Source organism: Malus domestica, chromosome 08 (genome assembly GCF_042453785.1).
Source record: "Malus domestica chromosome 08, GDT2T_hap1".
In the NCBI taxonomy this organism is placed as follows: domain Eukaryota; kingdom Viridiplantae; phylum Streptophyta; class Magnoliopsida; order Rosales; family Rosaceae; genus Malus; species Malus domestica.
Window position 1 is genome coordinate 8,945,023 of NC_091668.1, and position 12,136 is coordinate 8,957,158.

The 12,136-nt window shown below is 36.4% G+C and overlaps 1 protein-coding gene and 2 long non-coding RNA genes across 4 annotated transcripts; 2 read left to right on the plus strand and 1 right to left on the minus strand.

Moving 5' to 3' along the window:
• Positions 1 to 2,722: 2,722 nt before the first annotated feature.
• Positions 2,723 to 5,892, minus strand: LOC103428776 (putative wall-associated receptor kinase-like 16). Its single transcript, XM_070826744.1, has 3 exons — positions 4,850 to 5,892; positions 4,605 to 4,769; positions 2,723 to 4,083 (listed from the first exon to the last, which is right to left on the minus strand). The coding sequence occupies exons 1-3, from the start codon at positions 5,790 to 5,792 to the stop codon at positions 2,873 to 2,875; spliced, it is 2,319 nt and encodes a 772-aa protein (XP_070682845.1). The 5' UTR covers positions 5,793 to 5,892; the 3' UTR covers positions 2,723 to 2,872.
• Positions 5,893 to 8,929: 3,037 nt separating this feature from the next.
• Positions 8,930 to 9,257, plus strand: LOC139198270 (uncharacterized). The gene is made up of 2 exons (XR_011583637.1): positions 8,930 to 9,048; positions 9,177 to 9,257. It is a non-coding gene; the product is annotated as an uncharacterized lncRNA (long non-coding RNA).
• Positions 9,258 to 10,643: 1,386 nt separating this feature from the next.
• LOC139198356 (uncharacterized) lies at positions 10,644 to 12,083 on the plus strand. Of its 2 annotated transcripts, XR_011583783.1 has the most exons (5): positions 10,644 to 10,752; positions 10,851 to 10,904; positions 11,027 to 11,298; positions 11,576 to 11,686; positions 11,878 to 12,083. It is a non-coding gene; the product is annotated as an uncharacterized lncRNA (long non-coding RNA). The 2 variants fall into 2 exon arrangements; XR_011583782.1 differs by having other exon boundaries at positions 10,851 to 11,298.
• The last annotated feature ends 53 nt before the right edge of the window (positions 12,084 to 12,136 follow it).

A 12,136-nucleotide genomic window follows, 5' to 3' on the forward strand; every position in this document is an offset into this window, starting at 1 on the left:
AAATATCTCATCCCTTCTATTTAAAGAAAAGTGTTTTGAAAAAAAAACCCCATATCTTCCCACCCAGCCACCCCCTCCCCATCACCACTGCAGAGCTCTCGTTTCCAGTTTTCAATACTGGAAATAATCAATTAAACCAAATTAAAAAAATTTAAATGAAAGAAAAATATGTAAAAAACAAAAAGTAGATCTGTAATTGCAGATCTTCAATTACAGCCTTCAACCTACCTTTCCACCTAACATCCTGGACACTTCCCCTTTCCCTCTTTTCCTCCGATCTCGATGAGCTCCACCATCAAACGGATATGCAATTGTAGTGAGAGAGAGGGAGATAAAATTTCAAAAAATTGCAGTGAAAGAGACGAGAGAGAAAGGATGAGGGAGGGAGAGTTTGGGTCCTTGGTCGCGGAGTGCTTGAGGAATGGGGGAGGAAGAAACGGGAAAAAGATAAAGTGGAGGAGCACTGGAAAAGGATAAAGGTGCCAATGATGGGATGAGGGAGGAAGAAACGGGGTTTAGTTTCTTTCCTAGTCGACAAAGAAACCAGAAAAAAATTAACAAAAAGAATCTTTTTTGGGTATCTTTCCTAGTCGACAAAGAGAAAAGGGATGAATCCTTATTTTCAATTTTTCTTCTAAGTAAATATTATAATATTTAAAATGAATATAAAAAAAAATTGACACGTGGCACACATTTGGCAGCCACGTCAGCACTCAGGCCCTGCCCAGGCCCAGTGCAGGTAGGGCGACCGTCCAAGGCCCAAAAAAATTAGGGGCACCAAAATTATTAAGGCGGTATATTTATATATGTTTTTATAAGAGTATAAATTTAAAAAATTTGGTTCAAAGACACAGAAATTTAACTAGAAGTGGTGGTTTGTCATTTGAAAATGATGAGGAGGTCTTGGGTTCAAAACACCATGTGTGCTTATTTACTTTCCATTTTTTACAAATTTCTTTTTATAAGAGTATAAATTTATAAAATTTGGTTAAAGGATCAAGAAGTTTAACTATAAACAATGATTTTTGTTGTTTAAAATTAACAAGAGGTCCTAAGTTTGAAATGCTATGTGCATGTTTATTCTTTTTAATTTTTACAAATTTTTGTTTGGTTGTTAATTTTTTTTAGTTACTATCTAGTAGCTATGTGAGTTGTATTGACATTTTAATGTAAAAATGTGGTTTTTTGTTAAAGTAAACAGTACCGGAAGCTTTTCGTTAAAGTTCTGATTTTTTTTTTTTTTTTTTGAAAAAAAGAATCTAGTTGGTTTTCTTATTGACTTTCTGGACAAATTAGTAAGAGAAACTTTCTGGACTGTGATGGGTCTGCAAAGTGGAGTGGATTGTCTGTCCTCCTATTTCCATATTCTTTCCATTCTTTTTAGTTTGTGTAGTCACGGTTAAATCACGTTAATATTTTATATTGATTTTTTTTATAAAAATAATAAAGTAAAAGTAATAGGAATATAAAATGTTGACGTGGCTTAACCGTGGCTACACAAAACATGAAGAGTTGAGAACAGTATGAAAATGGGAGGGCAAACAATCCACCTCCCTGCAAAGTACTGCTGGAATTAAAGCTTTGACGTGAACAAAAAGAAGTGACTAATTTGATTTTTGGGTAAATTACACAGTAGCTCATCAGGTTTTGAGGTCTATTACAACTTCATATAACATCTTTAAAATATTTCACTTTCATACCTCAAGTACTATTTTATTTTAAAATAATACCTCCATTACATTTTCTATCCATTGATCCGTTAAGTGCTGCAGGGCCGGTTCAGAGATTTTTGAGGCCCGGGGCGACGTCAAAAAAAGTGCCATAACTTCATGTAAGAAAATTATTTATTTTCACACATAAGACATCGAAAAAAATTATACTTAGAAAAACACTTCAAACTCAATAATTTAGAAACACAGAAAGACTAATTTATTTTGTATTGAGAGAGAGAAACAAAAAAAACTTCGGGCTTACAAGTAAATAGATGATGAGTTTGGTTTTCCATCTGAACTTTGAATGTGTTTTTGAATAAATCGTGAGGTTTTTTTTTCTTATTTACTAACCTTGTCAATATGGGACTAAAAAATAATGATGTTTTCGAGTCTTTAATTGATATGTATTATTAATGAATAGGCACTAAATTAAAAATTTTGATGACACGTCATATAATTTGCAAATTTTGTCTGGGTGAAAAAAATTCGTACAAGAAATTAGGAATTACAGAATATGACATTGAATAGTATAAGAACTGCAAGAGCGGACAGGCAGAAGAGAAAAGGGGGAAATTTACACATTGGAATCATGGATAAGGACAAAAGAGGGAATATGCCAACATTGAAAAAAGAATTGCAGTCCAAGAGATGAGGACTGAACCGTGAGGGTGGAGCGAGAAGACTCGGATCGATGTGATACAAAGAAGCGTCTAATTAATAAAAAGTAAGTTCAAACTAGAAATATATGCATAATCAGTAATTTTAAGTAATTTATAGCTAAATACTCTTAAATTTTAGTTGGTTAATTTTTGGTGCTCGTTTAAGAGTAATCCGGTGTTATATAAAATTTTGATTTTGATCATTCGTTTATAAGTTATTATAAGACTAATACCATCTCTCTTGTATATATAAATATAATTTGTTAAAAAAAATAAAAAAAATAAAAAAAGTGCATCACGAAACAACGAATGTAGTTTGAGAAGGGGAAAAGAGAACTCCATGGATAATCATTAAGAGCAACTATTTTCCATTCACTACAAAATTACATTTACTCCAAATTAACTAAACAAGGTAATTAAAGAAATTAAATGATAGACATAAGTACTCCATGGAACATTAGGCAAAAAAAGCACAATAAACAGACTTGTTCACTGGCACGATCATCTCCCATCACTAACTGGTAATACAACGTGGTTCCTCATATTATGAAACCCCGAACTTGATTCGCCACCTCCTTCACAACTAATAGTTTCCATTGATATTCCTCCAAGCAAGGATTCAGTTTCTTCTAAATTGGAATTATGATTAACCCATGGATGCATGACCATCCTTCTCAGCCCCTCCAGTTCCATTGCAACTTCCTTCATTGTTGGTCTTTCTTCACCTTTTACTCTCAAGCACCTCTTTGCAAGGTCAGAAACTTCCTTAAGCTGCTCAACGTTTGCCTCAGTCACAATACAATCGTCAAGAACCTGCAGCAAGCGGTCGTCTTTCAGTGCTGAAAGAAAATACTTTGCCAAATTTCTCTCCTCCTCCGGCTTGTCAAACGAAAGTGCCTTCTTTCTTGTTAGTAGCTCTACGAGGACAACTCCGAAACTATAGACATCGCTTTTCTCAGTCAATTGGCTTGTCTGCAAGTATTCCGGGTCTAAATACCCGAGAGTTCCTTGCACCATTGTAGATAACTGAGCTTCATCCAATGGAACCAATCTTGAGGCTCCAAAGTCAGACACCTTGGCTGTGAGATTCTCATCTAAGAGTATGTTTGTAGACTTGACATCTCTGTGAATGATAGGAACAGAAGCTGCAGAGTGCAAGTATGATAGCACTCCAGCAGTTTCTGTAGCTATCCGTAGACGAATTTCCCAAGGCGCGTTGAATTTGGATGATTTGGTTGTGTTATGGATGTATTCAAATAGGGTTCCATGGGTGACAAATTCATAAACTAGTAGGGGCACTTCGGTTTCGAAACAAAAACCTAAAAGCTTGACCACATTCCTGTGGTTGATTTGGGACAGTACGACCACTTCATTTATGAATTGCTCTATCTGGCCTTGATCTACCGCTTTGGACTTCTTGATTGCAACTACTCGGCCATCTGCTAAAATTCCTTTGTAGACTGTACCGAACCCTCCTTTACCAATGATTCTGGTCTCATGATAATTTTTGGTGGCCTTCTCAAGTTCTCCTGTTGTAAAAATTTTTGCCGTTTCATGAGAGGATCCTTGCCGTTCTGAAAGTTGCTGTTGTAGCAAGATCCCTCCATTTTGCCTGAAGAACTTCTCCTTCAGCTTCATGAACTTCCATCTTTTGTATCCCAAATACAACCAAGAGATGCACGTTAACAGGGATACGAGGCCTACGCCGATTCCTACATATCCAACAAATTAATTGTAAACCCTGGTAGTTATTCATAAAATTGAGGTTGCACCATAAAACCAATTGGCAATATGGAGAGTAGTCCAAGACCATATAAGCACATAGCAAACATTGTCCCTCACCAATCTGGGACAACTCTCAACATGCCCCCGCACGTGTGCCAGATTTTCAAGCCTACATGTGGACAACAACTGGGTGACGTGGAGTGCATGTGACTGTTTGGCTTTACACGAGGACAACCCGCTCTGATACCATGATGAAATTGAGGTTCCACCATAAAACCAATTGGTAATATGGGAAGTAGCCCAAAACCATATAAGTACATAACAAACATTGTCCCTCACCGATATGGGACAACTCTCAACAGTTATAACCAAATGAAATGAGTATGTATTGCTATCTAGACCTTATGTACTGACCATCTCTTTTATCATATCTCTAACGAAGTTTGGATTCTTTAAAAACATGTGGAAAAGCATTGAATCACTTGTTATTATATATGTGCCTGCTTACCAACGACAATTTGGATAACAAAGGTCCGATCAGGGTTGCAACCTTCTCCGTCCTTTCTACCATCGCCATGGTACCCCTTGTGGCAAGAGCAAGTATGGTTTCCCTCTTTATTTATACATTTTTGCTTGCATGTATTGAGCTCTGGAACCTCACATTCATCAATGTCTGCAAAACAACATAACCCATGCTCAGAAATTAAGCATATTATTTTAATTAGTAGTACTAATAAAGTGAAATAGAAATACCATAGCAATCATTTAGGTATGGATTCCCTTGGTAACCGTCCTTGCACTTGCAGCGATACCCGGATCCATTCTCAACATCATAACACATGGTGTTGCCCTGACATGTGTAATTCATCTTTTGTTTCTTCTCAACAATGTTAGAGCATGTCTCATTTCCAACTGACCAATCGAGTACCACCGGAAGTTGTGTATTTTTCAAATAATCCGACCACAACATATTGGAGAAGAAGTTGAACTTGCCCTCCTGGACAACGAAGGAAAAACTGCAAGGATTAAAGGAGTACACATCCGTATGATTGTTAAAACTCCTTACGCTTAACTCGAAGGAAGCCAGTCCTTGAGCAATGGGTGTTTGACAACAGCCGATACCAGTGCAGGAACCATTGGCAATGTAGTCAATGCTGCCACACACTGTAGTGCACCCACCAGTGTATCCGTAGTTTCCATCTTTGTATCCCATAATGTACCCATAGGTGTCACAACCAACTGCGACAAACATGTTGTCGGTGTTTGATATGAAGAAATTGGAAAGAGTGACAGAATTGGTGATGCCGTCAATCAGCTGGCTTGATTTGTCGTAACATTTTACGGCTGGGTTTAGGGTAATGTAAAGCTTCCCATCTACGGATATGTTTGTGACTTCAATCGAATAACTCTTTCTAAGAAATGGTTTTGGGGGGTCATAATGTGTGTCATTACAAGTAATGAGGAATTCCTGATTAAAGTAACAGCCCTCTTTTGTACCAAATGGATATGGGATGCTAACATTCCCACATTTGTCTGGACAACCCGGCTTGACTTCTACTTGACCGAGAGGAGGAGGAGAAGGAAGAGGTGGAGAGGTTAATTGTGTTTGGGCTGAAGTGGCTGCCGCTAATAGTACCTCTATTACTATTAGGAGGATGATAAGTTGCAGACGCACTTTTTGTTTGCTCATGGTCATGGCTTCTAAGGTTTTGTTGTTGAAAAAAAGTGAGATGTTTTCGTCCTTTTATTGGTGGGAGGAGGAAGACTGGGAGAGGAAGACTGGGAGAGGAGACTTGTGATTTGACATAACTTATATATGATGTGTTATTAATTTTTGCGTGAACTTGGTTCATTTTTCACAATCAGACAAAATAAAATAAATATCATTAAACAATAAGTCAAATGAAAAAACATTACCTAATATTTAAACTATACTAACTATATCATTACAACTTGGCACTGTAATTATCACGTCCTCGATCTCTATGGAACTTGGGGATTACTGAACGTACGCATCTTCTAGATGGATCTCTAACTATACATGTTAATGAAACAAAACAAACCGTAGTTCTTCAAGGCATTTCTGAGAATTAAGGTGGTTGAAAAAGTCGACCATGACTTTAACTTATGGCTTGGGGGAGCAATCACAAAGTCTAAGTCTTCGGGGTTAAGAAGGGCTGACTCTGGAATTGGTTGGTGAGACGTACAACCAGTTTGTCCAGGTCAAGCTATAAAAAAATTCACTAAAATCACTGTCTATTCTTAAAGACACCTACTCGTTGAGGAGTCGGCTACACCTGCCGAAGCTGTTGCAATGATTACTAGTCTTAGGGTTTTGTTTGGTGTATCGGATTTTGGAATACTCGCTAGATTAGAAGTATGTTGAATGAAGAAACGAATGCAAACTTCTAAACTTGTTTAAATTGAAGGTAAAAGATGAATTAGTTATAAAGTTCGAATAAGAGATTGGAAATCAATTATGCTAGTTGACATGTAGTAGCCGATCAACCAAAGTAATTATCTGTTAAGCAAATGTGAATTGTGATGGGTTTTATTACCGTGTTTGAAGGAACCCCATGTTTGAATCTAATTGGACTTAACTAATTATATGATAAGACAAAGAAAAAGTTTATAAATCTCACTTTTTTATATAGGAGATATTTCGGAAGGATACTTAAACATTGGGCATCATATACAATTAATATTTTTAGGCTTGAACTATAAATTGTTTATCTAAATCAATAAAATAGATTGGATTCCATCTCATAATATTAGTTTTTTCGGGAACAAATAGAACTCTCAACATTTTCTATGTGCTTGTTCATTGGTTTTGCGGGTGAAAACTTGGATGCAACCTAAAACTTGGACCTGAGGAATATTCGCAATTTAATCATATAAAATGAGAAAGCTTAAAGTAGAAGGCACAAATGATGACGAGCTCCCATACGTTACTTCATTAATTAATTAATTATATAGATAAGCATGAATCAAATTGCAGATTAATTAGTTGAAGCATGAATCAAATTGCAGATTAATTATTTGAAGCATGAATCAAATTGCAGATTAATTAGTTGAATATACTTATCAAAGATGGAAGATAATCCAATTGATAGCATAGCACACAAGGAGACATGCAGAGACCAAGGCCATGAGATACACTCCATTTGTCGTCTTCCTCAGCTTTCGTTTAGTTGTTTTCCTGTCACATATCACCATTATTCACCCATCCCTATATGTTTGTACCTTGCTGTAAATATGATGGATACACATACATGTCTGTAAAACTTTTTACAACTTTTATACATACACTTTTAAAACCCACAGCAATGCGCGGGCACAATTACTAGTTACATTTATGTGCAAGGCGTCAATTCTTTATTAAGAAAACTGTAATAGCCTGAAAATTTATATATATGAATAAGATATTCATAATTATGAATATGCAGAAAGAATCAAGAATTTATATTAATTTATTTGAGTTAGCTTCCATCTTTTGTAAACGCTAGTAGTTATAACCATCTTTTTTTATCACATCCCTAACGAAGTTTGGATTCTTTAAAAACATGTAGAAAAGCATTGAATCACTTGTTACTATATATGTACATGCTTACCAACGACAATTTGGATAACAAAGTTCCGATCAGGGGTGCAACCTTCTCCGTCTTTTCTACCATCACCATGGTACCCCTTGTGGCAAGAACAAGTATAATTTCCCTCTGTATTTATACATTTTTGCTTGCATGTATTCAGCTTCGGAACCATACATTCATCAATGTCTGCAAAACAACATATATAATCCATGCTCATAAATTAAGCATGTTATTTTAATTAGTAGTACTAATAAAGTGAAATAGAACTACCATAGCAGTCATTTAGGTATGGATTCCCTTGGTAACCGTCCTTGCCCTTGCAGCGATAACCGGATCCATTCTCGACATCATAACACATGGTGTTGCCCTGACATGTGTAATTCATCACTTGTTTCTTCTCAACAACGTTAGAGCATGTCTCATTTCCAACTGACCAATCGAGTACCACCGGAAGGGATGCATTTTTCAAATAATCCGACGACAACATATTGGAGAAGAAGCTGAACTTGCCCTCTTGGACAACAGAGGAAAAACTGCAAGGATTAAAGGAGTACACATCCATATGATTATCAAAACTCTCTGCAGTTACAAAAAAATAAGTCATTCCTTGAGGAATGCTTGTTTGACAACAACCGATACCAGTGCAGGAACCATTGGCAACGAATTCAATGCTTCCGCATCTTGTAGTGCACCCATCAGTGTACCCGTAGGTTTCATTTTTGTAGCCTACGATCTACGCATTGGTGTCACAACCAACTGCGACAAACACGTTGTCGGTGTTTGATATAAAGAAATTGGAAAGATCGAGATAATTGTAGGAGCCGTCAATCGGCTGACCTGATTTATTGTAACATTGTACGGCTGGGTATTGGGTAATGTAAAGCTTCCCATCCACGGATATGTTTGTGACTTCAATGAAATCACTCATTTAAGAAATGGTTTTGGGGGGTCATATATGCACCTTCACTCCGGTTTTCAAAATTTGTAGAAACCAGCTGTGATCTGTTGCAGGAAAGATTCAGAAAAGAAAACACCTCTACATACTGAAGATTATGTCTAACTTTAGCATACTTGAAGCCAGTATGCTATGCCATCAGCTGCCTTTAATTTTGTAAACTGTTAATACTATCTTAAAATTGAAATTATGAATCCTTATAATTGAAATGCCAATGATTTGAAGCTCATGACTGAATTATTACAGTTCTGTAAGACTTGTTGAATACTTTTTTTTGAACTGTCTCTCGCAGCAGAATCACCGCCACCAACAGCTACGGCTGCGCAGTTCGTCGTCGTCCAGTATTCCTCCAAAATTCCACTATCTCTCTTTGCTCTCTCCGACTCAGTGCGTCTCTATTCTTCCAGGTTCTATATCCCAAATGACTCTTTATATGTATCTATTTGTTAGAGAAGGCTTTTGCCTTACGGGTTCAATTTTATCTGCTGTCTGCATTGGATTTGATGTCTTCTCGGTCCTTATTTTTTATATCCAGCAATGGAGCTTGCAATATCGCTTGAGAAATTGGCAAGTGAAAGCTGCTTCACTTGCACAGTGTGAAACATTCATTGTTATTGTATGATGTCTTCTTAATATAAAATGATTGGGTTTAGGTGATTATATATTGTACCAGTAACATTGATTGGTTCGTGTTGTGAATTACCAATCTTACTATACTATATTCATCCTTGAATTTACGACTAACAGGTTGCTGGGAAAAACAAAGATGTGCAATTAATAGATTCTGTTGAAATCGAGTTTTTGGCTGAGTAGGTCAGTCTTGATCTCTTCCTTTATTTTTCGTCAGTTGGAAAGGTTCTACAGGGACACTTGCATGATTTTTGTTGTTCTGCTTTTACCTTTGTAGGTGGAAGCCATCAGGAACATATCTGAATATTTTGCTCAACTAAGGACACTTCACAAAACCTAATGCAAACAACTAATACGGCTAAAACTTGTCTCTCACATATTTTCCTCATCCGAATTGGGGTTTTTAAAGTTTATCAAGAAATTTGGTTTAGGATTCTGAATTTTTTTTTACAACTCAGTAATTTGTGGACTTATTCTTAGGTTTTTTCAAGAAGTTTGATCTAGGTTTCATATATTTTGTGACTCACATTGTTTTTTAGCATTTTTTTTGTGCAATGAAAATTTTCTGCATTCTTTTGATTTTTGGGCCTGCATCAAGCTTCTGCCTTTCTATTTTGATGAAATACTGATGGAAATGAGTTTCTTGCCAAGGCTCACAACTCACAAGGCACTGAAATGCCCCTGCAAAGCCTGACTTACGAAGTGGGCCCTGTGGACTTCAGTTTTCAGAGGCTTTTCTCTGTTATCTTAAAAGCACAGTGGAAGAAAAGGGACCAGACTGTGTGCATCCATTTGTAGTTTTGCAGAATTGTATTAAGGCTAATCCTTCTAAAGACAATTTAGAAGAAGATGTGATTAACAAAGATGACGACTACAAAATCTTCCCCCCAACATGGTCCAGAGAATCTCAAAGATTAACAAAGATTGACGACAACTCCTCTGTTTCTCTTTTCCTTTTCTTATAACAAACAATGACCATTGAGTTTTTTTCTTTTTGTTTTTTTGTTTTTGAAAAATAAAGTTGCCCTTTCAATGAAAAAAAAAGAAGATCCGGATTGTTAAGTCATTTATATATTTTCTTTTCACCACTAGGAACAACAACAAAAAAGTGATCTTTATTGTTTTGTTAGTATGAAATGGTATCCTTAGATTTTCATGAAGTTGTGTTTTGCTTCTAGGACTCAGATGGTGGATATTGCGGCGGACAAGGACAGGCAAGTAAATTGGTCTCACTATCTGCCGTTTTGGCTTGGCCAGTGTCGATATATCTTTGTTTAACTCAGTTAATGTTAGTTGTGATAGCTTGACTAAGCTTATACAACATTACTTATCTTCTCTATTAGATAGTGCTTTGCATTATTTTCCTTACAATTGATAGCGTGTTCTTTGATTTCCCAGATGCCACATCTTGCAACGACTTATGCTGCAGTTAATGCACTTATAACTCTTGGTGGTGATGAGGCGCTTTCATAAATTAATAGGTGGTCTGTTTATCCTCCATTTGAGAAAAATTCTTTTTCATAACAATGCATTTCATTACATTTTGAAGTGATTTGACATGATTTCTTTTTCTTTTCAGAGTCGAACTCTACAAATTTTTGCAGCAATTAAAACTTCCAAGCTGCGGCTTCAGGTAGATATCACATTGATTTGTGTGGTTCTATAGTTTGAGGACATATATGTACAATGATCATATCATTACCTTTGATATACTTTTACCATGACTAATTACTTCTTGCATGCATGATGGTGGAGAAATTGATGTCCGGCCTTGCTACACTGCGGTTTCTGTTAGTCTCTCTCTGTTCTGTTAGTTTCTGTTAGCCTCTCTCTGTCTTTCACACTCAGATGGTGGATAAATGTACTTATGTTATTCATCTATTTTGAGGAAAATTGACGACACAGTCATTTTATCTATTTTGATGGGCCCATTTTAGCAGATAAAAATGGGATTGCTGAAGCTAAGAAAGCTGTGTCATCTAGCAGTGATGATTCTTCAGATGAGGAATCTGCTGAGGAGGAAATGAGTAATTTTTTTTCCTAATAAGACTACTGATGCACATATACTATCGCTAATTTTGTGTTTGATTTGTGATTTTGAAAAGAGAGATTATATTCACACACCCCAAATTACTTCTCCCACACCCTTTTAATTTTTTAATATTTTCTACACACCACTAGCACTTGATCGAAAAATATTAAAAAAATTATAAGGGTGTGAGAGAAGTAATTTGGGGTGTGTGAATATAATATCCCTTTCGAAAATAGTGGTTATTCTAAGTGTATGTTACTGTTTGGTTTAAGGCTCCTAAATCTAAGGTAGCTGCTAAGAATGACCCAACTGTTGCTACAAAGAAGAAAGAAGTCTCAGCTGAAAGCTGAGATGAGAGTAGCGATGATTCGGAAGATGATGATGTGAGTTTTTGGTTTTCCAACCTGGTGCCATAATTTTTTTTGCCGTTGGGGTTATTGCATGGGACATTCACCTGAAGATTGAGTCACTCATATCTGTATATTTGGGATACATTGTGTTGTGTATTTATTCTTTGTTAGATTGGGAAAGATACCTTTTGGTCGATAGTGATCCTCAACTTTTGTGTTCACAGGAAACCCCTGCAAAGGTTACTGCCCAAAAAGCCTGCTCAGTTGCAAAGAAAGGCTCAGTGGCTGTTAAGAAGGCAGACACTAGCAGCTCTGGATCTAAAAAGAGTTTTGAATCTGAAGATGAGGTGTGTGCTCATGCTTAAATATTTGTATCATCTGAAGGACTTGCACTATAGGATGAACCATTTTAAATTTCAATTGGAATGTGTTGCAACTTGCAATAATGTCAGTCTTTGTGAGATCATATGAATTACACTTGCC

Excerpts from the sequence above, each read along its gene's own strand:
- LOC103428776 (XM_070826744.1), bottom strand. The coding sequence starts at position 5,792 with ATGACCATGAGCAAACAAAAAGTGCGTCTGCAACTTATCATCCTCCTA. Across the intron at positions 4,770-4,849 it reads ATACCTAAATGATTGCTATG|ACATTGATGAATGTGAGGTT; the intron begins GTATTTCTATTT and ends GTTGTTTTGCAG. Across the intron at positions 4,084-4,604 it reads TGTTATCCAAATTGTCGTTG|GAATCGGCGTAGGCCTCGTA; the intron begins GTAAGCAGGCAC and ends TTGGATATGTAG.